The sequence below is a fragment of the Cucurbita pepo genome, chromosome 2 (genome assembly GCF_057944985.1).
Source record: "Cucurbita pepo subsp. pepo isolate OVF chromosome 2, ASM5794498v1, whole genome shotgun sequence".
Classification (NCBI taxonomy): Eukaryota; Viridiplantae; Streptophyta; class Magnoliopsida; order Cucurbitales; family Cucurbitaceae; genus Cucurbita; species Cucurbita pepo.
The window spans coordinates 13,896,081-13,920,573 of record NC_141799.1 but is presented as its reverse complement, the minus strand read 5'-3'; the positions used below and the strand labels follow the sequence as shown (position 1 = coordinate 13,920,573).

The window sequence follows — 24,493 nt, the reverse complement described above, 5'->3', positions numbered from 1 at the left end:
CAGCGTCCCAGCCATGGTTACACGTGGAGGTTTTTGATTGGTCTTTAAGTTTCCAATTGACTTAGCACTGTGGTTCTAAAATATTCCTCAGCCCTCGTCCTTTCCTTCTTCTCTAATTTAGACCCCAAAGCCAAAGCCTCTTCTTGTTCTTGTTCTTGTTCTTCTTCTTCTTCCTTCTTCTGCTTCACCAAATCCCCCGTTCTATGTGAGCTTCAAATTCCCCTTTTCTTCTTCTTAATGCTCTTCTTCATTTTCTTCTTTTCCTCTTCTTGTTTTTATCTTGTTTCTTTGTTCGGCTTTAGTGCAATGGGAACGAAATTGACTGATTTCTTGCTTCGTTTCTTGCATGCAGAGTCGGGTATTTGGTGCTATGTTAACGCGGGGAGACTGGGTCCGTTCCGCTGAGGTGAGTCTTTTTCTTTTTCTCAAGACGATCTACTTTGTTATCTGGTGTTGTGTGTTCGTTCTTCTTATGGATTTTGTAGGGTTTTATTTATTATTATTTTTTTTGGAATTGAATGAGTAATTCTTTTGGGATTTATTTGATTAAGGTGGTTGTTTTTTGTGATGTATGTTGCCGAGGATTTTGTGGATCTGACTCTAATTTACTAAACTTGCTTGAAGAATTCTGCTAGAGTTTGGGGTTTGTGTGTTAATTGAGTATCTGCGCGTGCCTTGGAGTCTATGGTGAATGCTAATCCATTTCATTGTGTTTAAATTTACTTGTTCTTCTTGAATTGACTTGATTGATTAATCACTTCGATGTTTCGAGTCTCTGGTATTGGTTTTAGTTTCTTAACCATTGCTCGAGGCATCATGGGTGTCTAAGGCTTGTTCGATGTATACAGTGTACAATAGTTCATTGGTGTGAAGATTGTTGATCGGAGCTTGGTTTTTCAACAGCTGCTCATTCAATCTAATCTATTGACAACCCATGCTAGATTAATTAATGGTTCCCAGATGCCCATGAAGGAATGATTTTAACAAAGCAATACCGGTGTGTGCATTCAGCGAGCTGCCTGTGCACAAAGGGGCATCTCAGTGAGGATGCAGTATTTCTAGTATTCCAATATTTGAACTGGAATCCGAAGTTGATTGCCACTCTTTCCTGTGCATGCAAATGGTTTGACGATCTTGCCAAGCGAGTGCTATGGAAGGAGTTTTGCAGGACCAGAGCCCCAAAAATGATGCTAGATCTGCAATCTAGCGGGAGTCACAGTGTTGATGGGAACTGGAGGGCACTGGGGAAGCTGCTTATTTTCTGCTCGGGATGTAAGAAGGGCGGTCTCTTCAATAACATTCAAATTCCTGGTCATTTTGTTTATAGAACCCGATTTTCTAGGACATCGGGCAAGAGTTTTCTTATGCCACAATGCAGAACAGATATTTTATATGTATCTGATCCTTGTGAACATCTCGACCAAGGGGAAGAAGGAGATATCGGTTTCTTCCGGGGTATTTTTAAGTCATTTTCAATGTCAAAGGTTAGGAAAATGCTGATAGAAAGAGGAGCAGAGCTTCATCCAACTGAGGTGTGCCCTTATTGTAAGGCCAAGCTATGGAGCATGCTACAGGCTAAAATGATACCACCGAGTGCAAGCTGCCGATTGGGTGCTTATGAGGATTGCATCGACTACTATGTCTGCCTCAATGGACATATGGTCGGTATTTGCACTCTGTTACCCTTGTCAGATTCTGAAGAGACGTCCGAGTTGGAGTGATAGCTACGTCATACACCATAGAAAAGGTAACATACCACATCTAACTTACGCATGTTTCTCTCTAGAATCTGGTATAGATTTGAAAGTTGAGCAACCAAAACACAAAGTTTTTTAGTCAAATACTTATTGTTTAAATTTTCCCTTTGTTTTTCCATCTGCAACCATGCTGAAGCAAATGTTGTGATGGTCATTATGAATTGAATCCCAATTCCCAACCAACAACCTGATTTTCTAGTGGCAAAACTAACTCTCTGTCACCTCCTATTGGTTTCCATTGGAGGAACTTGGAAATATTATCTGATCAGGGGAATGGTTTCTTTAACAAGCCTGCAGTGTCTTTTATGTACACCAGAGGAAGAAAGGATCATAGGAGGGGCGCTTTAATTAGTGTCTAAGAAGGGTGAGAATATTTTTGGTTTTATAGTGTAAGTGAGGGAAAGGGCCTGTTGTGACAGTTTGTTTTGCTGTAACGTGGAAGAAAAAATTTACTTTGATGGGATCATTCAATTGGACTAATTATTCTTTTGCTTTTTTTGTTCTCTTGAGTCCATAAATTTATTTTTTTTGGGAGCTATTGAATCTGAGAGCCATTGTTCTTGAACAGGTCGATAAAAAGGCCTGCACAATCACCCTTGGATCTCATGCTGATTGGATGAACTTTGCCTCTAGTCCGTTCCACTTTTGTTTGGTGGAACCCAGCTTAGAATTCTGGGAAAATGTTCAATGGTGAAGACTTAGAAGCATTAGCAGAATCAGATTTTTTGTAAAAAAAAAAAAACATCCTTTTGGATTGAAAGGTAGAACCATATAATTTTCATGTAAATTAACCTCTGATCTTATACTTGATATTGGTGATGGTGACTGGAATGATTATTATTATTTAAGATAATGGATTGCTTTATATGTTCTGAACTCTTAGAAATCTCCTTGTGAAATGGATATGACCTTAGCTGAAGCTTCCATCCTTGACACTTGATCATCCCCTTCACACACTTTAATTGAATTACTTGGCTTGCAATGTCTGTAAACTTGTTAGACACATGTCTTCGATGCTTCTATCACTCTCCTTGTTGCTCCTCTGATGCTCATTGTCCCAATGTTAGCTTCCGGCACGCTTGAAAACTGTCCTCTGATGCTCAGCTCTGAGAGGACAGGAGCAAAATGGGGCAAGCATATCCTTCCTCTAGTTATGGAAGGTGCTTGAACGTATTGCTCTTGTTTGCTATAATCGACATAACCCTCCATATCGAGCTTGCTTCAATACCTTTCAACCATCTCAGCCATCCTACAACCCAAATTCTCCTTGTTCAAACCAGGGTCAATAGTAGAATTTATGTTTCCCGTCATGTCGTTTTCAATTAAAAATGTTTCCCTTTCGAATCTACTTGATACGAACGAAGAACCAAAGGGTCTCAATCATACCATATGATCCATTTTGTGTAAGGAATCCTCCTTGTTTGTCCTTACTCTGAATCGATTCATTCGATATCTTGTCCTTCTCCTAATTCTTCCTAAAGTGGCAGCATAAAAGAGTCAATATCCTCTTTTCAATAGTAACTTATACAATTCTTGAAGATACTTGATTTGGCTTGTCAATTTTGAACAGAGCTTCAAATTCAGTGTGATAAAAAGACTTGATATTGTGTTATTTACCAGCACAAGCAGATAGTGGATGGCCGAAGATCAAAACCAAAATGTGCCAGGGGTTGATCATCGAAGCCAGGGCAATAACTCAGAAGGAAACTAAGAAAGAATTTGAGCGCTGGTTCATCAAATCGCAGAGAATCACCCAACTATGGTTATGACGTCAGAGATGCGTGATGATTTTGTATGGGCTAAATAGAGATGATGTAAGAAGACCAAAGGGGCCATTGGAGAGGGTTTTGTTTTTCTTCCCATTTTTGCACCAGAGAAGGAATTGTTACAGAGTTTACTACAGCAATCTCTGGTGAGAAGCAGAGAAAGGCATTGTTTCGTTTCCAGCCCATAAAAGTTGTTCAGCAGAACAGAAGAAGATTATCCAAAAATTGAGTCAAGCATGCATTCTCAACCAATTAAAAACAGGTGCAAAAAGACCTATGAAAATGACCATTTGCCAACAGTTGGATGTGGTCTAGTTTTAGCCAAAACTTGTGATCAAACAAAACATCTAAGTTGTGATATGCAATAAACCAAGAAACCAATCAGTTTCGGTTTGGTTCGGTTCGATTTTAACCAAACTTTGCTTTTACGATTTACCGAGCAGCAACCAAAGACACTAATGAGAGCAAGAGAAAAGAGGTTGGCGGGTGTATATGTAAATAAGAAACTAAACATCTAAATTGAATAGAGAAGGATGAACCAACAAAATCAAGGTCGAACATCTTTCAACACTCAATGACATGGTACATGAAGTCATCCCTATTCTTAGTTTTATTCTCACAAGACCAACCAGGCTTAGCTTATATCATATGGTAGTTTCTCTGTAAAGGGGCAGTACCCAAAAAAAAGAAAAAGAAAAAGAAAAAAAAAAAAACAAGAAACAGAGATGCATAAAGCACACAAGTTATTAATGCACAATTTGACTCACAATCCTGTGATTTCACCACCTTCTGTTCATTCCCAGATGTATTCTTCCATCACTATACAAATTCTACTGAGTTATACGAAATCTACCTTTTCAGTTCAAGCTGTGGCTCTTAGAGGAGAAGGCTTCTTGTCTTGGAGTGAGATAACCTTTTCAAATGCCCCTACCAAGGCCTTGACCTTACTCTTTCGGGTACGAACGAGTTTTCTCGCAGTTTCCGCTATGACATTATTGAACAAAACCTGAGTATCTTTCTTCCCTTCCACATCTTGATGTCTCAAAACTACTTTTTCAGATGGCGGTGTGGAATTCTTGGAAATCCCCTTGACTATTCCCTTCTTCAAGCTTGTTCTTCGGCCATCCTTGCTCTTTTGGTTGTCCCCCAACGATTTTCCTTCCATAAATTTGAGCCTCGTTGGACCATGACTTTTGGAATCAAGGTCAATTACCTTCTTGTTCCTGAAACTTAAGCTGAAAGATGAAGAATCCTTTCCTTTGGTCTGAAGCATTCTCGGGGACTTGCCTTTTTTAACCCCATTGGGATCATCTTCTTTTTTTATGCCACCGTGTTTCTTCGATCCCGAAACAGTGGCGTTCGCTTCGTATTTTGTATATTTAGTTCCACCAGAATCTTCTCTAAGAGGTGAAAGAGATGGGCCATTTGCCAAGGATGATGGTGACTTTTGATACCCCTTCAAACCATGCTTGTCATTTTGGTCAGATTCTACAAGCTTGCTCTTCTTAGTTTCCACATTGATGACATGCAAGATTTTCTCTTGAGATTCCACACTTGATGCTTCCTTGGCTTGAGCTCTTCTCGTTTTGTTCTGACTTCTGACTTGAGACACAACTTTCGAGTTCTTGTTCTTTATCGCAGGTAAGTTTACCACGGTATCGACAGAATTTGGATCCATTGTGATTATGGACTTTTCCACCACTTTCGTTCCATTTCCTTTCAAGGTTCCCGCTCCTTCACCTGATTTAGAACTGTTGTTGCTGTGGGCTGCAATATTACCAGAAGGACCAGAAGAGGTCACTGATTTTGCTTTCAAAGCTTTCGGCTTTGACAAACTGTCGCCCCCTGCTTCTGCAACACTGGTCAAAGCTTGTTTTGGAGAACTTTCGGATTTGGTAGACGAATAAACTACATGCTTTGTAGTTTTATGAAACTTGGGTTTTGAGGTTATAGGCTTAGTTTTTGTCTTGGCCACCAGTTCCTTACCTTCATTCATAGCTTCACTCTTTAATGGACTTCGCCTGTTTGAACCTTGCCTGCTAAGAGAACTTTCAGCCACTACTACCGGTTCCTTACTTTCGCTTCTAACTCCAATCTCTACTCGACTTCGCCTGCTAGGAAAAGTTTCAGGCGCTACCTGTTCCATATTTTTGCTCGTAGCTTCAATCTCTACTGAGCTGTGCCTGCTAGTAGAATTTTCAGGCACTACTCGTTCGCTACTTTCACTCGAAACTTCCATCTCTACTGGACTTTGCCTGGTAGGAGAGTTCACAGGCACTACCAGTTCCTTACTTTCACATAAAACTTCAATCCGCCTGGTAGGAGAATTCAAAGGCACTACAAGTTCCTTACTTTCACTTATAACTTCAATCTGCCTGGTAGGAGAATGCAAAGGCACTACCAGTTCCTTGCTTTCACTTATAACTTCAATCTGCTTGGTAGGAGAATTCACAGGCACTATCAGTTCCTTACTTTCACTTATGACTTCAATCCGCTTGGTAGGAGAATTCACAGGCAGTACCAGTTCATTACTTTCACTTATAACTTCAATCTTCTTGGTAGGAGAATTCATAGGCACTACCAGTGCCTTATTTTCACTTATAACTTCAATCTGCTTGGTAGGAGAACCCACAGGCACCTCCGGTTCCTTACTTTCGCTTGTAACTTCAATCTGCTTGGTAGGAGAACCCACAGGCACCTCCGGTTCCTTACTTTCGCTCGTAACTTCAGTCTCACTTTGCCCGTTAGGAGCTTTTACAAGCGTTGCCTGTTCCTTACTTTTGCTTGTAACTTCAGTCTCACTTTGCCTGTTAGGAGCTTTTACAAGCGTTGCCTGTTCCTTACTTTTGCTCGTAACTCCAGTCTCTACCGGACGTCTGCTAGGAGAACTTATGGGCACTACCCGTTTAATCACATCAGTGCCACCATTAATACATGTCCCCGAACTAGGTGAAACCTTCGACTTGGTCACACGAACAGAGTGCTTTTTTTCAGGCACAACCACAGCCTGGTCTGAATTTTGGGCATCAAGTGCCTTTTTCATTGCTCTTTTCAACAAGGGAACTCTGGCCTTCGTCTCTAATGAATGATTATGTCCATATTTGCAAATATCATGACAAGAACCAATTGAGGATCTGCGGTCACGAAAACTGTTTTGTTCATCAATACTCAATGAGATTGCTTTTCCCATAGACAATCTTCTCAACCTATCACCATCAGATCTGTGGGTCTCAGGGGACATTGACAAATCCATACTCCCATCAACCATTTAACAGCAAAATTTGAGAGCACTACCTGAAGATCAAACAAAAATAAAAACTCAATAAATTCAAGAGCTTACAAGCAAGTTTGTAGATGCCAAGTGAACCAACAAAAAATCAAAGAAAATACTCTCTACCTTTCTAATGAAAATCACATTGATTTTACAAGCTAATTAGACTTCTTACATGAATGAGAATTTTAAAGAAACAAAGAGGATAAAGATCACATCTCTATGATTGCTCTATAAAGTGTATCAACTGAGAAATCTTCCACAATAAGGTCAATCAAACATGGAGTCTTTTCAAAAAGAAAAAGAAAAAAATATCAACGTAGTTTCATAAATGCTTAGCATATCGACTACTTGAAGATGAGCGTAGATCCAAAAAGAAGTTTATCAAACATGATTAAAATATATGGAAACCACAAAATCCACGAAGATTAATGAAAATTAAAGTATTGATTTCCCAAACATCCAGACAATGATATGTTTTTGCTTGATGGCCCTACTAATAAATGCCAGATTTGAACCAAAACATATCACTTTAATGGAACATTGGAGTAGAGCTGCTGAAGGGAGACATTGTGCATGGTATTATGATGGTGAAGGATGAGACCAAGGACTTCTCAAACACTCATAAGCATTCATTAGATGCAAATCAACTGGACGTAATAGATTATAGTATTGTGATGAACAAATCAAGTGCTTCTCTCTAAAAAAGTACTTTAAACTTGAAAAGCGCTTTTAATAGTTAAAAGCACCGTTTGTCTCCTGCAGGTAAAAATGAAGTGATGATTCTATACAGTTTTTCCTGAATGAAGATCAAAGAAGAAACACAACAAGCACATCGATCTTGAAGATAATGGAACGAATCATGAGGGAGTTGATTAACAAGCAAGTATCAATCATTTCAACTCACAAATTCCAATCACAGTTCATGGAATCAAAGCAACCATTCCAATAATCCGATATCAATCAGAGCATCAACAGAAACATCCATTTCCGAAATCGCTATTGAATGCTCCATTTGCTACTCCAAACACAAACAAAGAATAAAAAGAGAAACAAATACATACCGCTTCCGGTTCTTCTCCGCGATGCTAACAAGTCTCCGTTGCTTAACAAGAAAGCAAAGAAACACGAAACGACCACGATACGATTCAGCCCGATCAAATTGAAAGAGATCGAAGAAAGAACCTGTGTCCGATCAAAACCAAGCAAAATTCAAAACGTAGAAGAAGGATTGATTCGAGTCCAGAGATCGTGCAAGCAACTGAACAATTCAAGTTCTGTTGAGAATTTTCTTTTGCTTTTTGTCTCAATCAAATCAACTCACCGTCTTCGTTTTCCGAGGACCCACAGAGATCGTTGAAGCTTTTTTTCTTTTTCTTTTTTTTGAGGAATTAAATTTTTGATTCAATGAATGAATTTAATTCATAAATGAATGAGTTAATTAGGGTGATCCGCGTGATATCCAGAACAGTCTTTTTCCATCTCATTTCTCAATTATTTATATTAATTTATTAGGTTTCTCAAACGGTTTATGCAAGTAAATAAAGTACCAATATTTATCTTTTTTTTTTTTTCTTTTTCATTTTAAATATTTTAAATAAATATTTATTTAATCTCATATAGATCAGTTTTTTCCATAATTAAATTTAATTGTTTTATTTTATGTCTAATATATTTTAAATAAACAAAATTATACTATTTTTTGCAATTTTTTTTTAACGATGTTTAATATATATTTTTAAATTTTAAAGATTAAATAGTTATGAATTTAAAAATTCAAACAAATTAACAAAAATTAATATATGGTAATTTTACACAAAAATGGATTTTAAAATTTGGTAGATTTAAAATTGAAAATTCTACTATTTTTTTTTTATAATTATTTATTTTTTTCTATAAATTAATAGATTTATTTAAAAGTTTCTAGATTTCAAAGTCTAACTAAATACAAGTGAAATTCTAACATTCAACTTAAATTATTTAAATTGATCATTAAATTAAATAGTATTTATTATTTATTTAAAAGTCCTTCCTACAATTAATAGTTTTTTAAAACAAAAAATATATATTTTTTCTATTTAAGAATTTCAATTTAGTATAATAATATTTTAATGAGTCCATTTTTCTACGGCTGATATGACTTTTGAGCCATAAAAAATATTTTTTTCCTATTAAAATGATTTTTTAAATTTTAATATCAAAAGACATTTTGAAAATTCTAAAAAAAATAATAATAAATAAACAAGTATATTGATTTACTTTTAAAAATTAAAAAAAATAAATTCAGATAATAATTTTAAATTAGGTTAAAAAATTTAAAATATTATAATTTAGTCTCTATATCAAAAAAAAAAAATAGTTATAGACTTATAATTATAGAAATAATCATAATTGAAATAATTTTGATTATTGATAAAATATTATTAATATATTATTATCAATTTCCCAATAATATATACAAATTAGAAATTTTGTTTCTCTCCTCTTTATTTTTTATTTTTATTTATTTGTGAAACCTTTGAAAAAATATTCTATTTACTTTATTTTCTCAAATTTGCAGCAATATAATAATACATTTATTATCAAATAATAAAATTGGTTCATAAATAACCATAATAGCTGGCTTCATTTCTAAACTTTAAAATGTGATTAGGTGCAACATCAATTTAATTAACGTCGTTAACTAAATAATGACATCACTGAGTATATTATATAAATGTACGACACAAGAAATTAGTTAGAAAAAATAAATAACATTTGAATGTACTTTTAAGTACATAGTTCAACTCCATAAAATATATACCTTCGATCACGAGGTCTCGTGTCAACTTAAGCATTGCTTAGCTCAATAAATATATACCTTTGACCATGAGATCCCATATGTCAACTTAAACGTAGCTCAGCTCCATAAAATATATACGTCTGATCACGAGATCCTATATATTAGCCCTAAGTGCAGTCGATCACGAGATCTCGTACATCAGAGGTTCGAGTCTCTCAACTCTATATAATATTACGTATCTAACCTCTTTTATAGACCATATCGGGAATAGGTAGAGATTTCATTTTCACGTACCCACTTTGAAATGTGAAGTTTGAATATCTTAGCTTGTATTTGTATATTTTCGCCGGTTTGTTTGTACCCACTTCTCAAACAACCCTTTACCTAATAGACCAACCCTACCTTCATCTCCATTCCATTTTTTTCTTCTTTATTTATTTATTTTTATTTACTAAAATGAAATATAAAATATTTTCGAAAAAGGAAAATATTTATTAGTTATTCTTATATCTTTTTAATACATTGTATATACAATTTCAAATTTAAAAAAAAAAAGTAATCTATTTATATTACACACGAAAATGTAAATAGTGGACATCTGTAGCTCGACTAGTTAAAATTTTGTACTCACGACTAGAAGTTTCAATTTGGTCCTTATATTGAGCGTTTTGATATAGTTTTAAACGCTTTGATCTAGTCCTTGTTTATATAAAACATGGGCATCATATAATTACTCCAATCCTCTGTACAAGCAGTGAAACAAGGACATGAGCTTCTTATAGCCTTGTCCATACAGCAGCACCTATTTTCCAGATATCTATAGCACAATGCCAGTGAATGTGGCACACAAAAGCCACAAGAGGACACCAGAAATTACCAAGTTCAACTTGTACGCCCTTACACAAGAAGAGTTTTTAGGGAAAGAAAATGGGACACTAAGCCAAAACAAAACTTATTTTACCTGGGGCTGCAAGGATCATCCATGATTGCTGGAGAGCGATGTTGAATCTGAACAATCCTGCTGAAATGTCGGCAAATTGGGATGGGAAGCGGGAAGCGGGAAGCTAATGTGTCGACTAGCTAAGATATGAAGTCGGCTATCTTGATGGCTGTGGCTGGTTTGTAGAAGTAAAAGTCCTGGAGTGATGGCCTCCACCAGACACAATTCAGGCTGACTTGTGGTACGCACCTTAAGTGATGATCTCCCTCATCAGCCAATCCAGACTGGGGTATGCAAAATACAATATTAGAAACGACGGGAGAGCGAAAAGGACGGTGACTAATATGTACAGAGCCAAGATTGCTGCACTGGCAGGCACGGCGTATAGGATGATCAGGAGGAAGATGATCACCAATGGAAATTTAGCTGTCAAGTGAACGAAGAACACGAGCAATTTGCAGAGAGAAGATTTCAGTCTCTCCAGATTAAAGCTATGGGCATGGCTATTGGCGTTGTTTGGTCGTTGTGGATCTAATTGACGAACATGGTGTCCCCTTCTAAGGTTACTGTGACCGACTTGATTACTCCTTGAATTTCCGCTCACGGGGAAGACTAGTTGATCCCCAGAGAAATCAGAACGAGATTTCACCCTTTCGCCGTTCATGTTCTCAACCATCCACAAAAGGAAGTAATTCTTGCAAGGGAATTTGAGGTTTCCTTTATAAACTAGGCGGAAGGATAGGAGGTTGCACCATGGGCAAGATATGAAAAGCGGAAGCTGAACGGGTAATGTCGGGAACTTCACCACAGCCCACTGCAATCCCAAGATGCAATTCTTGCAGAGAGTATGGCCACACCATAAAACATGGGGCACATTCTCAACAATGTTGAAGGATTCCCAGCATATTGGACACTCTAGCACCTCCTCCCTACCATCTGAAGATACCTCATCATCAGAACACTCTGTGGCGGTATGAGTCGGTTTTTGGGAGCCGCTCTTTAGTCCAGTACATCCAGCCACACAATTGGAAGCAAAATTCCACATTCTAACAACACACAGCTACGGGTCAGAAACGACCACCTGCAATAGTAGCTGAAGTTGCAGTTTACCAAGGCATATTAGCAATTAACTTCATGCCAAACGAGTCAATTATGCTTTATCTAAGAGTTGAGTCTTAAAGGTAAAAGGAAAAATGGGGAAAAAATCAACTAAATCAACAAGGACTGTACCTGACATCACGAGACAAGGTACATAGATATCATATGTACCATTAATTTGAGTCGAACGATGTATAATATTTGAGAAAGTTGGATTAATTTCATCAATAGTGAATGATGGATGAATGCTTGACTAAGATTGTAGGAAAATCATGTAACAAGGAAAAGGTGCAACGCTATGGAGGAAAGGCGTGTAAAGAATCAAACTTCTTTTTTTCTAATTTACACGAGTAACCAATATAAAGTAGAGAAATAGAACTTAGAAAACAGTCTTAAGAAGGACCTCGAAAGATTTCCCTACCTGTCCTCACTGTTTTCAAAAGCACGCCTATGTGTTTCACAGAAAAACCGACACTGGAAGCCTGGCTTCAAATAAGACTGCTTGAGGCGCTCCCGCCTCGGTGCTAGAGATGGGCAAGAAATATTCTGAAAGAGTAGTCAGTTTTCTCCGCAATCTCTAACAAAAACTCTAATTTTTAAAGTTTCCATTATCAACTTATTTATAATACTATATCCAGCCTAATATAATAAGGAAACCTGTAAATCCACAAAAGAGACGGGTTACCTCTAAAGGACCAAAAACATTAAGGCACCCCGCTCGATAACCATTTAGGTTTTGATTTTTTATTCTTGGTTTATGAAAATTAAGCCTATAAATGCTACTTTCCCGGGCTTTCTCGTCTTGTTATCTACCTTCCAAATTTTGATAACTAAAAAAAATAGTTAACAAAAACTTGTTTTTGTTGTTGGAATTTAGCTAAGAACTCAAATATTTTCTTAAGAAAGATGAATCCATGATAAAGAAATGAAAAGAAAACAAGAATAATTTTCAAAAACCAAATGGTTAACAAATGGGGCCTTAATTTTTGAGTATTAGAGTTATAAATACCACTTTCACACATGAGCTTTTTTGTTCGTTATCTACTTTTAAAAGTATTTTCAAAACTCAAGCAAAGTTTTTAAAACTAAAAAAGTAGCTTAAAATTTGGCTATGAATTCAAAACTTTCCTTTACCAGAGGTGAAAGAAAACCATAGACGAAACAAGCACACAATGTTCAGAAACAGAAAACTAAAAACAAAATTGTTATCAAACAAGGCCTAAATAAACCATAGATGCAGCAAGAAAATGGCAAAATAGGTTGAGAAATAACGCCCTAGAGACGATCGATTGGAGACCAAGTACTATACAATTGGCCTCATCAGATACAAAATTAACCTAAACGCGTTAACATTACATTACAAATATCCATTAATTGCATAAACCGCACAAAAGAATTCAAATCAAATCCCCTAAAAAAGGCAGAACAATAAGAACAAACACGCAAAGAACAAAAAAAATCCCTAAAATCCTCGCAGAAACCGCAAGATTACTGAAAATACACAACAAATTCACCAGGTGAAAATCAAAGAACAACATTGCAGAAACAGAAAAGGCATAAAAACATCAAAAGATCGACGAAATTAGAACCAAAATCAATCAATCAAAAAAAAAAAAAAAAAAAAAAAAAAAAACTCCAGAAAGAAAGGATGAGGCGATCTTACCCTAACAAATCCCTCACGCCGTGTGAGGGATGAACAAGAGAAGCTTGAATCGAGATTATTCAGTTGACTTGAACTCCGGTGAGGATTACGGGACGATATTTTTCAGTCGGGAAAGGGCAAAAGCTTAAACGAAAATGGAGCTTGGCGGTGTGTTGTTGTGGACCTTCTTTTGCTGCTCATCACTCATCCATGTGGAACCAGATCTGAGAGTTCTTTCAATGTCACGAGACTTGCACGTGATCCCTCAAATTTTCTTTTTAAAAATTGTGTAATAAATTTAATCATTTTTTTCGATAATTATTTTACTAAATAAAAAGATTAAAGATTTATTAACCACAAATTAATTTTGTATGTAATAGAATTTTTTTTTAATATTTTATTGTCGTTTTTGGCAAAATTTGTTAATTACTAACGAGTAATTAATCCTAATTTGTTGAAATTAATCACGAATTCACTAATGTAAAGTTAAATCAATTAGAGCTTAATTAAGCCTTTTATTTTCAAATTATTTTTTGTATGCATCATTTTATAATTACTTTTTATATTATTTTATTATAATTCATCGTTATTATAAGGTTTATAATCGAATATTCCTAAGTTCAGCGTCATGCAGTCCAATTGCATCTATGTCATTCTATTTATTAAAAAAACATTGAGCTTAGAGTCTACCGGGGGAGCCAACCTAACTTCAATATCCTAAAACTGCACCCAAATAGTACTAAATATTATTATTTCTCCAAATAGCAGTCATATTGAGCTTTTTTAGTGTAACGACCCAAGTCCACAGCTAGCGGATATTTTACTCTTTGGGCTGTTCCTTTCGGATTTCCCCTCAAGGCTTTAAAACGTGTTTGCTAGGAAAAGGTTTTCACACTCTTATAAATGATGTTTCGTTCTCCTCCCTAATTAATGTGGGATATCATATCTAATCTTAATTACGTTAGAAATGGTTCTAGAACAATCCAAAATGGTAGAATGAAGCTAAAGAAAAGTGATCCAAGCTATTTCAGACACTCAGAGCCGCCACGAGCAAATACAAACCTAGTCGAGCTTCAACAGTCCAAGCCCACCGCTAACAGATATGTGAGACCCCATATCAGTTAGAGAGAGGAACAAAGCAATTTTTTTTATAAGGGTATGGAAACCTTTTTCTAGCATAAGCATTTTAGAACATTGAAAAGAAGCCAAGAAGGAAAAGTAAAAAAAAAAAAATCTTGTAGTGATGGTTTGAGCGGTTACACGAGCCAACTAAAGCCAAACTTAACTAAAAAAATCGACCCAGTACTCCAAAATCACTTTCATTCAGATATGATATCGATTCAAGAAGATTTGTATATATATAAATTTACAAGATTTGGGTATGATTTCCAAAATCAACAAGGAAAGAGCAAAAAAGAGGGCTCTAAAGCAACCTTTCCATGAACAAACTTGACTTGGTGAAGCTTTTTATGGCACCAAATCAATTGGTTCTCTGTTAATCTTGACATACTCACCACTCTTGATATCAATCTCAGCTCAACCTCTGCTATCAACAATTCATCCCTCGCTATGCCTTCTTCACTCATCCTTTGCAGCTTCTTCACTATACAATTCCCACTTCTCATCATGTCTTTTAGCCGTTTCTCCTTCTAAATTTCATGTAATTTCAAGATCAAAACTCACAAACAACGAAAAGGGTTGATTTTTATCAGAAAACCCAGAAAAAAAAGTACCTTTTTTAGATCAGTTCTTACTTGGATCATCATGAGTTCTGCATCAAACGGGTTTTGGGTATCAATCCGATGAACATGTTCTTGAGGAAACATGAACTTGATAGCTGAATTCCCAATGTCCTTGTCCGTTTGAAGCAATTCACGAAAAACCCGTATTGAATCTTCAATGATTGATACTAAATCTGCTGTCGAAATGGTACTTAGATTCTTGTTATTTACACAATCCTCTGCAAGTGAGTTGGGTAAGTAATGGAAAGCTTCAAAATTTCAGTGTAATTTGATAATGTACTCATAGACCCACCTCTAATGGCAGGAACTTGAAGAAGATTACGAACGAGACGTCGATTTTTCGCGTAGTTTTCGATTCGAGGACCGTTAAACGGTTCGTCCTCGATGAATCTTTGAATGAGAATGCAGAAGAGTTGAAACTCGTTTACAACTTGACTGAATTGAGAGTCGTTTTGTTGCAATTGTTTGGCTTTTCTATGCTGCCATTGAAGAAGCTCCCAAGACAGACAAAGATGTCCGACATAGACCATTTCCATGTCTCTTTTGATGTCTTTTATCAGTTTTAGACAGCCCTTGTCGGCTCTCCCTGGCCTTAACATGTCGGAAAACAGAGATTTTAGGCTAGATTTTCTTGCATCATTTGGAAAAACTGGTTCTTTTAGCTTAACAAAACCTGCAACAATAGTAATCAAATCACGATTAGCGAACGTGAGACTCCCTTCCAACAATCCTCTCCTCAAATAAAGTACACTATAGTATAACGGTCCAGATCTACCGCTAGCAGATATTGTCCTCATTGGGCTTTCCCTTTCGAGCTTCCCCTCAAGACTTTAAAACGCGTCTGCTAGGGAAAGGTTTCTACACCCTTATAAATAGTGGTTTTTTCTCCTCCCCAACCAATGTGAGACGGGTTTTAAAGCCTTGAGGGGAAGCCCGAAAGGGAAAGCCCAATAATGACAATATCTGCTAGCGGTGGATCTGGGTCGTTCCATATAGAGTTTCTTAAAGTCTATGTAGCCCTCAAACAGTCTCCTCTTAATCAAAACCCGACTCCTCTCTCTGCAGCCCTCGAACAAAGTACACCATTTGTTCGACACATAAGTCACTTTTAACTATTTGTTCGACACTTGAGGATTCTACTAACATGACTAAATTAAGAGCACGACTCTAATACAGGGTTAGGAATCACGACTCTCCACAATAATATGATATTGTCCACTTTGAGTATAAATTCTCGTGGTTTTACTTTAGACTTCTCCAAAAAGTCTCGTACCATTGGAGATATATTCCTTGCTTATAAACCCATGATCGTTCCCTAAATTAGCTAACGTGGAACTCCCTCCCAACAATCCTCAACAAAAGACCTGACTTACCGATGGCGTAATTCGTTTGAGTATTGAAGATGTCGAGCTTTCGCATTTTGTCTGTATAAGTCTTGTAGAGCCCATGAATCTCTTTGAAATGTTCTTTTTGTTCGAAATTTCCGCCGTTTTTTAGAGGTTTTAAAGCTATGAGGCGCATGGATTCTGGCTCTGGCTCTGTTTCTTCTTCTAGAACAGTTGGAAGCCGTCCTGTTCTTGAGTTTCTTAGCTCAAATTTGAGCTGGTTGATCAAATCTTGATGCTCGTTCTCGTCTGATTCTGTTTCTTTTGATTCCTTAAAACTCTCTTGATTCTCCTCCTCGTTCCAATCATTTACAGCCAAAGATTCCGCATTTGAAACAGAGGATTTGTGTTCTTGTTCTTGTTCTTGTTCTTGTTCTATGGACCCATCATCAAAACATGGAGTTTGATCACAGAACAATTGTTGAACAAAACAGCTGGTTGTTTGTGATTCTTCCATGAATCCATGGATTTGTGAAGTGGGTTTGAGCTGAAACTTGCTTGAATTTGAGCTCGGTAAAACAGAGACAGGCTCTGTCGGTGTTTCTAGTATTGTTTTGTTGCCATGGATTGCAAGAACAGAGCCGACATCCATGTCGTTTGCTCCATAATCAATGGAATTTGATTCGGAGTTGAAAAGGTTGCGATAAATGTAAGAAACATACCTGAAAATGTTTAAGATTATTGCTCCCAGAACAGAGACGATGGAGTTGCAGAGGAAAAATTTGAAGGAATTGACGAAAGGAAGCATGTTATGGAACAGAAATTCATGGCTTAGTGGAGGAATATGAATATATAATAGGATAAGGACACAAAATTAGTTTGAATTGATCTCGAGTCCGAATGGATAAGAACAAAATTGAAATTTAAAAACGATACCGAATCTAAATCGGAACCCTAATATTCCCGAACTATGTTATTATATTACGTATTTGTTTTGAAATAAGCTAATACTATTGCTTAGACCAACACGTGATCATGTCATATTCTAGTTGTGATGTTCCATATTGGTTCGGGAGTAGAACAAAACATTCTTTATTAGGTGGGTGTGGAAACCTTCCCCTAATAGACGCGTTTTAAAGCCTTGAGGGGAAGCTCAAAAATGACAATATTTGATAAGAGTGGATCTGGGCCGTTATAAATGGTATCAGAGCCTGACACCAGACTATGTGCCAATGAGGAGGCTGTTCCCCAAAGGGGGTAGACACGAGATGATATGCCAGTAGGTATCGGAGCCTGACACCGGACTGTGTGCCAGCAAGGAGGCTGTTCCCCAACGGGGGTAGACACGAGACGGTGTGCCAGTAAGGACGCTGGGCCCCAAAAGGGGGTGGATTTGGCGGGGGTCCGACGCTGGGCCCCGAACGGGGGTGGAGAACAAAACATCCTTTATAAGGTATGGAAACATTCCTCTAGTAGACGTGTTTTAAAGTCTTGAGGGGAAGCCCGAAAGGAAAGCCTAAAGAGACTAATATCTGCTAGCAGTGGATCTGGACCGTTACAAGCGAGTCAAGACAGCTCAAATAAGATAATATCTACTAGCAGTGGACTTGTGCCGTTACAAGCTGAGTCAAGGCCTCACGGAGATCATTCATTTGAGTACTAACGAGGCATGAATTCTTATATGTTCTATGTACCAGGCATAATGTCGACATACCTATGTTGTCCAACATTGTTCTCGAAAATTCCTTCTTGAAGGAAGATATCTATGACACTCATCTTACAATGCTCTCCACACTATAAAACACGCATGTTTCATTAGGTAGCTCACTTAAGCCATGAAGCTCGAGAGCAGTGGAGAGTTGACATCATACCTCCCTCGAGCACATTTTAAGGTATTTTACTTTTGGCAGGAACAGACGTCATTTTAGCCAAACTTCATACGGCGTCGTGAAACATCCGTCTAGTGTCTAATTGACACCAAATTTGGAGAGCTTTCATATTTTATTTGTACGAGCTTCGAAATTCACGATAGTTTAAAGGGTAATAATGTAATTTTGAAATATTGTATTTACTTAGAGGAGAAGTTAAGTCACAATTCCCTTCTTTGAAATTAGCTAAGTTAGAATAAAAAGAAAAAGGAGAACCATAAAGACAATAGGGACTTTATGTCTTGCAACACATGGAATATAATTTTTTATTTTTTATTTTTTATTTTCAAATTGTCAAACGTGGAATATTATTTTATAAATATCAAATTATTAGGGTATTAAAAAAATTAATAATTTTATTAAAACTTATAAACCAATAAATGTCAAAATATTTAAAATTGGAAATAATATTTAAGTGTTTTAAAAAATGCGACCGTTATATTTGTAAATACGACCATTTTCTCCTTCTAGGATGCTTTCTGAGTCAACGAAAAGGAAAGAGTACCCTTTTAATACAGTAGCAGCTTTCAATTCTTTGAACCTTTTCTTAGTCATCATATCCTCAGGGTCGCTTATACTCAAATGTGGTCTCTATTCATTCATGTACCCCTCCTTTTAATCAGGTGTCACATGTCCACCCGTTTTTGAGTTGGTTCATCTTTGAACAAGGTGCACCTTCATTTTCGATGACTAAACGTGCTTTGCTCAAAATAATTCTATATTGGGTGACTTCCTGGAAATTTTCCTATGATGCATGTGAGTGAGGACAAAATATGCTAGAAGAACTCAAGTAGACATTGATAGTATGGAAAGACGCCTACACGGAACCTATACGAAAGAGCAAACAAGCCCCGTACTCTACTTGAATTTGACTAGGCATTGATTCCCCTCTCGTTCAATCAATCTGCCCTCCTAGGACTGTTGTTTCAAGAATCTGACCTTAGCAACTCGAAACGTGAGCGGGGAAGCTAACTACACCTTAGCCCTTTGACTTGAGTTTGATTTCTGAAGTGCTCTACGAGCCGAGTGTAGAAGCGTAATTAAGAAGGGCTTAAATTGTCACGTGGAATGAGACATAGAGAAGTGGGTGGGTTTATTTAGGGTTTGACTTCAACTCTCTTCTTGGTTGCACGCATGGCATTGGAATGCGCTCAAAATGGCTTTAAATTTTGAACACCTTATCCCAATAATTAATCTTTTTTATTTCTAATTTTTTTGTTTTTGTCTCTCAAAACCCCATTATTTATTTATTTTTTAATTTAAATTTAATTTTAATATCTTATTTCGATGCATGACTTTTTTTTATTATTAAAATATTTCATATATTTTATGTACCAATTAATTCCTTTTTTCCTTTTATAAATAAATTAAATCATACTTAGATTTGAAATTTTTAAACCGATTTGAATTTTGTTTTTATTTGGTTCTAAAGATGTTAAAAACGACAAATTTGGTCTCGATACTGCTCTTTACCCCAACCCAACTAGCTCTACCACGGTAAAGATATATAGCCAATAGAAAGAAGTCACCCCGTAATTCTTTGCACCTAGATAGTGTTGGATGATGAAAATCCCACATCGGCTAATTTAGGGAATGATCGTGGGTTTATAATCAAATAATACTATTTTCATTGGAATGAGGCCTTTTGGGAGAAGCTCAAAGCAAAGTCACGAGAGCTTATGCTCAAAGTGGACAATATCATACCATTGTGGAGAGTCATGTTCGTCTAACAGATACCACTAGAACCCTTATGCCTCAACCCTTGATCAGATAAACTCGATTTTTTATTAATCTCAAATTATGAAAACATAATGACGTTCATATAACAACCCTTTTATGATTAGGGTAAAAGAGCACCAAATCGGGCTTGCACCGACCGACCATGGAATTGTTCTTCAAGCCAAGTCCCTAGCGGTTCGATTCATCTCAAACCAATTTACAATTTTACCCCTAACATAATACATATAGTATAATTTATATTATTTTTGCAGTATAGTTTCTTCATCAATAATTATTTTAAAAAATAAATTGGTAATATCTGACAAAATCATTGGAATAGAAGCTGAGGGAAGAATGGAATAGAACCTGAACACCAATATATATATATATATATATATACATATATATATATATATAATTTTTTAATTATTATTTAAGTGAGAGTGAGCTTATCTTGGAACTTGGTTTGAGCTCAACGTTGCCATTTATTCATCATCGAAGAACGTCCATTAATTAATAATATATATAAAAGAAATGAATCAGTACAATTTTGTAACCATCCCAAGAAACCGGCTGAACCGGTTCAAACTCCTTAAATTCATCTAAAAAAACCGGTTCTCCGAGTCAAACCAAAACCGGGTTTTTAAAGCTCGGTCGCCAAGATCAATTTTTGTTGACTTTTATGGGTCAGCTTCCTCGCAAAACACAAACCCACCTCGATTATGGTATTTAAACTGTTAGGGGTTGAGAAAAAATTACCATTATTGTTCAAAATGGAAGAAAGAAACAATGAAGAACTTGTTCTTGAAGATGATGATGATGTGATGCTTCCGGGGTTTAGATTCCATCCAACGGATGAAGAGCTTGTTGGGTTCTACTTGAAAATGAAGATCCAGCAGCGGCCGCTTTGCATTGAGCTCATTAGGCAGCTTGATATCTATAAATATGATCCGTGGGATCTTCCGAGTAATGTTGTTTGAATATTGATATCTCTTCCTCTGTTCATGTTGTTGTTGGTGATACTCATTTTGTGTGTCTTTTTGGTTTAGAGCTGGCGGCGAGTGGAGAGAAGGAGTGGTATTTTTATTGTCAAAGAGACAGGAAGTATAGGAACAGTGCGCGGCCTAATCGTGTCACCGGAGCTGGGTTTTGGAAAGCTACTGGCACTGATCGTCCTGTTTATTCTTCCAAATCCATTATTGGGTTGAAGAAATCTCTTGTTTTTTATAAAGGGAGAGCTTGTAAAGCACTCAAAACTGATTGGATGATGCATGAGTTTCGCGATCCATCTAACGTTACGGTTCGCCTCTAATTTTTTAAGCTCGATTCCTTTAAAATTGAGTCTGTGTTAGGTATGATACTCACCACTTTGAGCATGAACTCTCGTGGTTTTACTTTGAGCTTTTCCAAAAAGGCCTTATACCAATTATTCCCTCCCTACAATCCTCCTCTCGAATAAAATACACTATAGAGTCTCCCCTAAAACCTATGCAGCCCTCGAACAACCTCCCCTTAATCCAGACCCGACTCCTTCTTTGGAGTATTTGAACAAAATACACCGTTTGTTCGACATTTGAGTCACTTTTGACTACATCTTCGAGGCTTACAACTTCTTTTTTCGATATTTGAGGATTCTATTGACATGAGTAAGCTAAGAGTATGATTATGATACCATGTTAGGAATCACAGATCTCCACAATGATTTGATATCCTAAAGATCTCGTACCAATGAAGATGTGTTCCTTACTTATAAACTTATGATCATTTTCTGAATTAGTCAAGAGCTTATTGTATATTGTTTTAATGTTTGATTGTTTGGTTGTTTTAGGATTCGTGGGCGATATGTCGGATTTTTAAGAAGACGAATGTTTCTCGAAGAGGTATTTCGTCTACATCGAAACATGAGATAACTTACGAACCCGACGTGAATGGAAACGGGTCGGTTTTGTGTTCGAAAACGGCGGAAGATGTTGTTTGCAATGTCTCGAATGATTATTTGGAGGGAAAGCTCCCTCAGCTTTCCATTCCAAATGAACCCATTGGCGGTCCTTCCAGCTTCACAGCTCAGCCAATGGGAGTCGCCGACATTGATGTTTCCTCTCTACTGTTGAATATGTCGGCTTCCCTTGTCGGCGACTTTGGTTGTCGGGCGCCTGAAACATCTGAGCCGTTTTCGTGGTTTCAGTCTGTTGGCCAGCCCGACGGCTTGGCTGAGCAGCCAATGTACGGCCAAGACAATGCGTTGTTGTTTGAGGACTCGAAGCCGTGGGAATCGCCGCCGCCGCCGTCGTCGATTGGACATGCTTTGAGTTGCATTTGGGACAAGTTGTTGAATTGATATTTGTAATTCCTATGATCTCGAGAAATTTCAGTTTTTTTTTTTTTTTTTTAATTTCTATTTATTCAAATATTTGATTGAATTAAATGGAGGTTATTTAAGACCTTATGTGAGAAAATTGAGTTACGATTATACACAACAGGCTAAAGCGGGCAATATTTGCTAGTGGTAGGTTGTGAGATCTCACATCGGTTGAAGAGGAAACGAAACTTTCCTTATAAGGGTATGAAAACCTCTTCTTAGTATACACATTCAAACTATGAGGCTAACGACTATACGTAACAGGCTAAAATAGACAATATTTGCTAGAACTTGATTGTGAGATCCTACCTCGATTGGGGAAAAAACGAAACTTTCTTTATAAGGGTATGAAAACCTCATATTAATCTACGCGTTTTAAAATCGTGAGGCTCACGACAATACCTTACGAGCTAAAATGGACAATATTTGCTAGCGGTGGTCTCAGGCTGTCTATGTTCAAGTCTAAAACCACTCTACGATAGTTTTGTTCTTAAGGGTCATTTTCCATACCGTTGGTTGACAATTTTTTTTAAATGGAACATGAGATTATTCACGCGACTCTCTAAACATACGATAGCCATAAATTTAAATATTAAATTTTTTTAATCATTTTTCATTATCGATATTTATTTATAGTTACCTGTCACAATTTTCGATCGAACTATGCCCATTAAATTATGGGTTAGGTCCGTCTAGGCTCAACCCAATAGAGTTTGAGACCCATAGGCCAAGCCTAGGCCTTTACCTTGCCCATTAATGAAGCTAACTAAGAGGGTAATTTTGATATTTACTAAATATTCGAATTAAAAATATATTTGCTTCAAAATATTTTCATTAAATTATAATTTTAGTTTTAAATTTAATATGAATAATTTTGGAAGTTAGGGAAGTAATTAAGTTTCATGGCTATTTAAAATTATTTTTAAATAAAAAAATTCAATTTTGGTAAAATCAAAAGACAAGTTTGTCCTTTTTATTATTATTATTATTAAATATTTATATTATTATTTGCATAAGGTACAGTGGGTCCTTGTCTAAGCCGCAAAGTCGGTTGATGGGTGATTCCATCAGCTACCGACACTCCCCCAATGCTGATCCCCGAAGTCTGTTTAATTTTCTCTTTTTAATAAAAATTTAAATTGTTTTTGGATCGAGATTCGTTATCTCTGATAAATCCGATATTTTCTTGTATTACTTAGAATATGGTCACGTCAGTTACTCCTTACTTCTGAGAGCGAAAACTATTCTCACAAACCAACACAGAGTCCCGGTCTCCTCTCACTGCTTGGAAGCTTACATTTTCATGTTCTATTTCACTCCCTGATATGGGGTTCTTTTCATCATTCACTCACAGTACTACTTCACTATCGGTCATCCATGAGTATTTAGCCTTACACGGTGGTCTTTGTTGATTCACACGGGATTCCACGTCCCATGCTACTCGAGTCAGAGCGTAAGCTAAGAGTTCTTCCAACATATTTTGTCTTCACACATGCATTTTAAGAAATTACACGGAAGGTCACACAACATAAAAATGCTCCAAACAAATAACGCTTAATTACAAAATTCCTATGATTTAGTCACTGAAAAAGTGTCAAAATTTAGTGTAACTTATTGCTGGTTTAAATTAATTATGGAATATAATATTTAAATAATATATTAGTTGTAATATATCTTACATATTCGTAATCAATTAAATTTTATTAGTAATATATTTTATTTTATTTTCAAGATTTAGTTAATTTATATTTTCCTTACGGGTAGGTATTAGTTGGTAGTTTCAATCTTATTTAAACGTTGTGAATATCAATGAAAATTGAACCTTCGATCCCAATTCTATTTCTCATTCTTAACTCATATTGTTTAATTGAGCAATAATATTTTCAGATTTATTCACACTTTTAAGTGACAGATATTATGTCAAAAAGAAGTTCATCTCGTCCGTATAGATAGTGACTTTCGTTTCTTTTAATTTTTATCCTATTCTTAAGATCATCTCTCATTCTGATATGGTACTCAGTACATTCCTACGTCTTTCATTGACTCGAATGTCAAACAGGCGAAAAACACGTATTAATGATTTTAAAAAGAGAATTTCATAGAGATAAAAAATAAAATAGGTGGGAGGGCGGAGAAAATTTCCTCGTCCCACCCGATCCCGGGG

The 24,493-nt window shown here is 36.5% G+C and overlaps 5 protein-coding genes across 16 annotated transcripts; 2 read left to right on the top strand and 3 right to left on the bottom strand.

Annotated features, from left to right (window-relative positions):
• Positions 1–100: 100 nt before the first annotated feature.
• Positions 101–2,635, top strand: EDL2 (EID1-like 2). 5 transcript variants are annotated; one of them, XM_087121059.1, is made up of 5 exons: positions 101–205; positions 353–406; positions 552–687; positions 849–1,747; positions 2,326–2,635. In XM_087121059.1, the coding sequence occupies exon 4, from the start codon at positions 975–977 to the stop codon at positions 1,719–1,721; it is 747 nt and encodes a 248-aa protein (XP_086977185.1). In that variant the 5' UTR covers positions 101–205; positions 353–406; positions 552–687; positions 849–974; the 3' UTR covers positions 1,722–1,747; positions 2,326–2,635. The 5 variants fall into 5 exon arrangements, with proteins under 5 accessions (XP_086977185.1, XP_023523728.1, XP_023523726.1 ...); XM_023667960.2 differs by lacking the exon at positions 552–687 and having other exon boundaries at positions 942–1,747; XM_023667958.2 differs by lacking the exon at positions 552–687 and having other exon boundaries at positions 904–1,747.
• A 1,381-nt stretch (positions 2,636–4,016) lies between these two features.
• LOC111787871 (uncharacterized) lies at positions 4,017–8,249 on the bottom strand. 3 transcript variants are annotated; one of them, XM_023667955.2, is made up of 3 exons: positions 8,119–8,249; positions 7,859–7,979; positions 4,017–6,817 (listed from the first exon to the last, which is right to left on the bottom strand). In XM_023667955.2, exon 3 carries the CDS (start codon positions 6,789–6,791, stop codon positions 4,386–4,388), a length of 2,406 nt encoding a protein of 801 aa, XP_023523723.2. In that variant the 5' UTR covers positions 6,792–6,817; positions 7,859–7,979; positions 8,119–8,249; the 3' UTR covers positions 4,017–4,385. The 3 variants fall into 3 exon arrangements, with proteins under 3 accessions (XP_023523723.2, XP_086977182.1, XP_023523724.2); XM_087121056.1 differs by having other exon boundaries at positions 7,859–8,184; XM_023667956.2 differs by lacking the exons at positions 7,859–7,979; positions 8,119–8,249 and adding an exon at positions 7,702–7,822.
• A 1,961-nt stretch (positions 8,250–10,210) lies between these two features.
• LOC111787870 (RING/U-box superfamily protein) lies at positions 10,211–13,461 on the bottom strand. 4 transcript variants are annotated; one of them, XM_023667952.2, is made up of 3 exons: positions 13,278–13,461; positions 12,036–12,160; positions 10,211–11,609 (listed from the first exon to the last, which is right to left on the bottom strand). In XM_023667952.2, the coding sequence occupies exon 3, from the start codon at positions 11,559–11,561 to the stop codon at positions 10,767–10,769; it is 795 nt and encodes a 264-aa protein (XP_023523720.1). In that variant the 5' UTR covers positions 11,562–11,609; positions 12,036–12,160; positions 13,278–13,461; the 3' UTR covers positions 10,211–10,766. The 4 variants fall into 4 exon arrangements, with proteins under 4 accessions (XP_023523720.1, XP_086977037.1, XP_023523718.1 ...); XM_087120911.1 differs by having other exon boundaries at positions 10,211–11,597; XM_023667950.2 differs by lacking the exon at positions 12,036–12,160.
• A 1,098-nt stretch (positions 13,462–14,559) lies between these two features.
• On the bottom strand, positions 14,560–17,167 carry LOC111787869 (uncharacterized). 3 transcript variants are annotated; one of them, XM_087121168.1, is made up of 5 exons: positions 17,046–17,149; positions 16,372–16,758; positions 15,291–15,671; positions 14,990–15,216; positions 14,560–14,905 (listed from the first exon to the last, which is right to left on the bottom strand). In XM_087121168.1, the coding sequence occupies exons 2-5, from the start codon at positions 16,517–16,519 to the stop codon at positions 14,651–14,653; spliced, it is 1,011 nt and encodes a 336-aa protein (XP_086977294.1). In that variant the 5' UTR covers positions 16,520–16,758; positions 17,046–17,149; the 3' UTR covers positions 14,560–14,650. The 3 variants fall into 3 exon arrangements, with proteins under 3 accessions (XP_086977294.1, XP_023523714.2, XP_023523715.2); XM_023667946.2 differs by having other exon boundaries at positions 16,372–17,167; XM_023667947.2 differs by having other exon boundaries at positions 15,011–15,216; positions 16,372–17,167.
• A 3,576-nt stretch (positions 17,168–20,743) lies between these two features.
• Positions 20,744–22,349, top strand: LOC111788486 (protein FEZ-like). Its single transcript, XM_087121762.1, has 3 exons — positions 20,744–20,936; positions 21,020–21,264; positions 21,799–22,349. Exons 1-3 carry the CDS (start codon positions 20,744–20,746, stop codon positions 22,306–22,308), a joined length of 948 nt encoding a protein of 315 aa, XP_086977888.1. The 3' UTR covers positions 22,309–22,349.
• The last annotated feature ends 2,144 nt before the right edge of the window (positions 22,350–24,493 follow it).

Coding starts and splice junctions, on each gene's coding strand:
- EDL2 (XM_023667960.2), top strand. CDS start 975: ATGATTTTAACAAAGCAATACCGGTGTGTGCATTCAGCGAGCTGCCTG.
- LOC111787871 (XM_023667955.2), bottom strand. CDS start 6,791: ATGGTTGATGGGAGTATGGATTTGTCAATGTCCCCTGAGACCCACAGA.
- LOC111787870 (XM_023667952.2), bottom strand. CDS start 11,561: ATGTGGAATTTTGCTTCCAATTGTGTGGCTGGATGTACTGGACTAAAG.
- LOC111787869 (XM_023667946.2), bottom strand. CDS start 17,131: ATGCTTCCTTTCGTCAATTCCTTCAAATTTTTCCTCTGCAACTCCATC. Junction 15,217..15,290: donor TCAAGTTCCTGCCATTAGAG/GTGGGTCTATGA, acceptor ACTCACTTGCAG/AGGATTGTGTAAATAACAAG. Junction 14,906..14,989: donor TAAGAACTGATCTAAAAAAG/GTACTTTTTTTT, acceptor CATGAAATTTAG/AAGGAGAAACGGCTAAAAGA.
- LOC111788486 (XM_087121762.1), top strand. CDS start 20,744: ATGGAAGAAAGAAACAATGAAGAACTTGTTCTTGAAGATGATGATGAT. Junction 20,937..21,019: donor TGATCCGTGGGATCTTCCGA/GTAATGTTGTTT, acceptor TTTTTGGTTTAG/AGCTGGCGGCGAGTGGAGAG. Junction 21,265..21,798: donor AGTTTCGCGATCCATCTAAC/GTTACGGTTCGC, acceptor TGGTTGTTTTAG/GATTCGTGGGCGATATGTCG.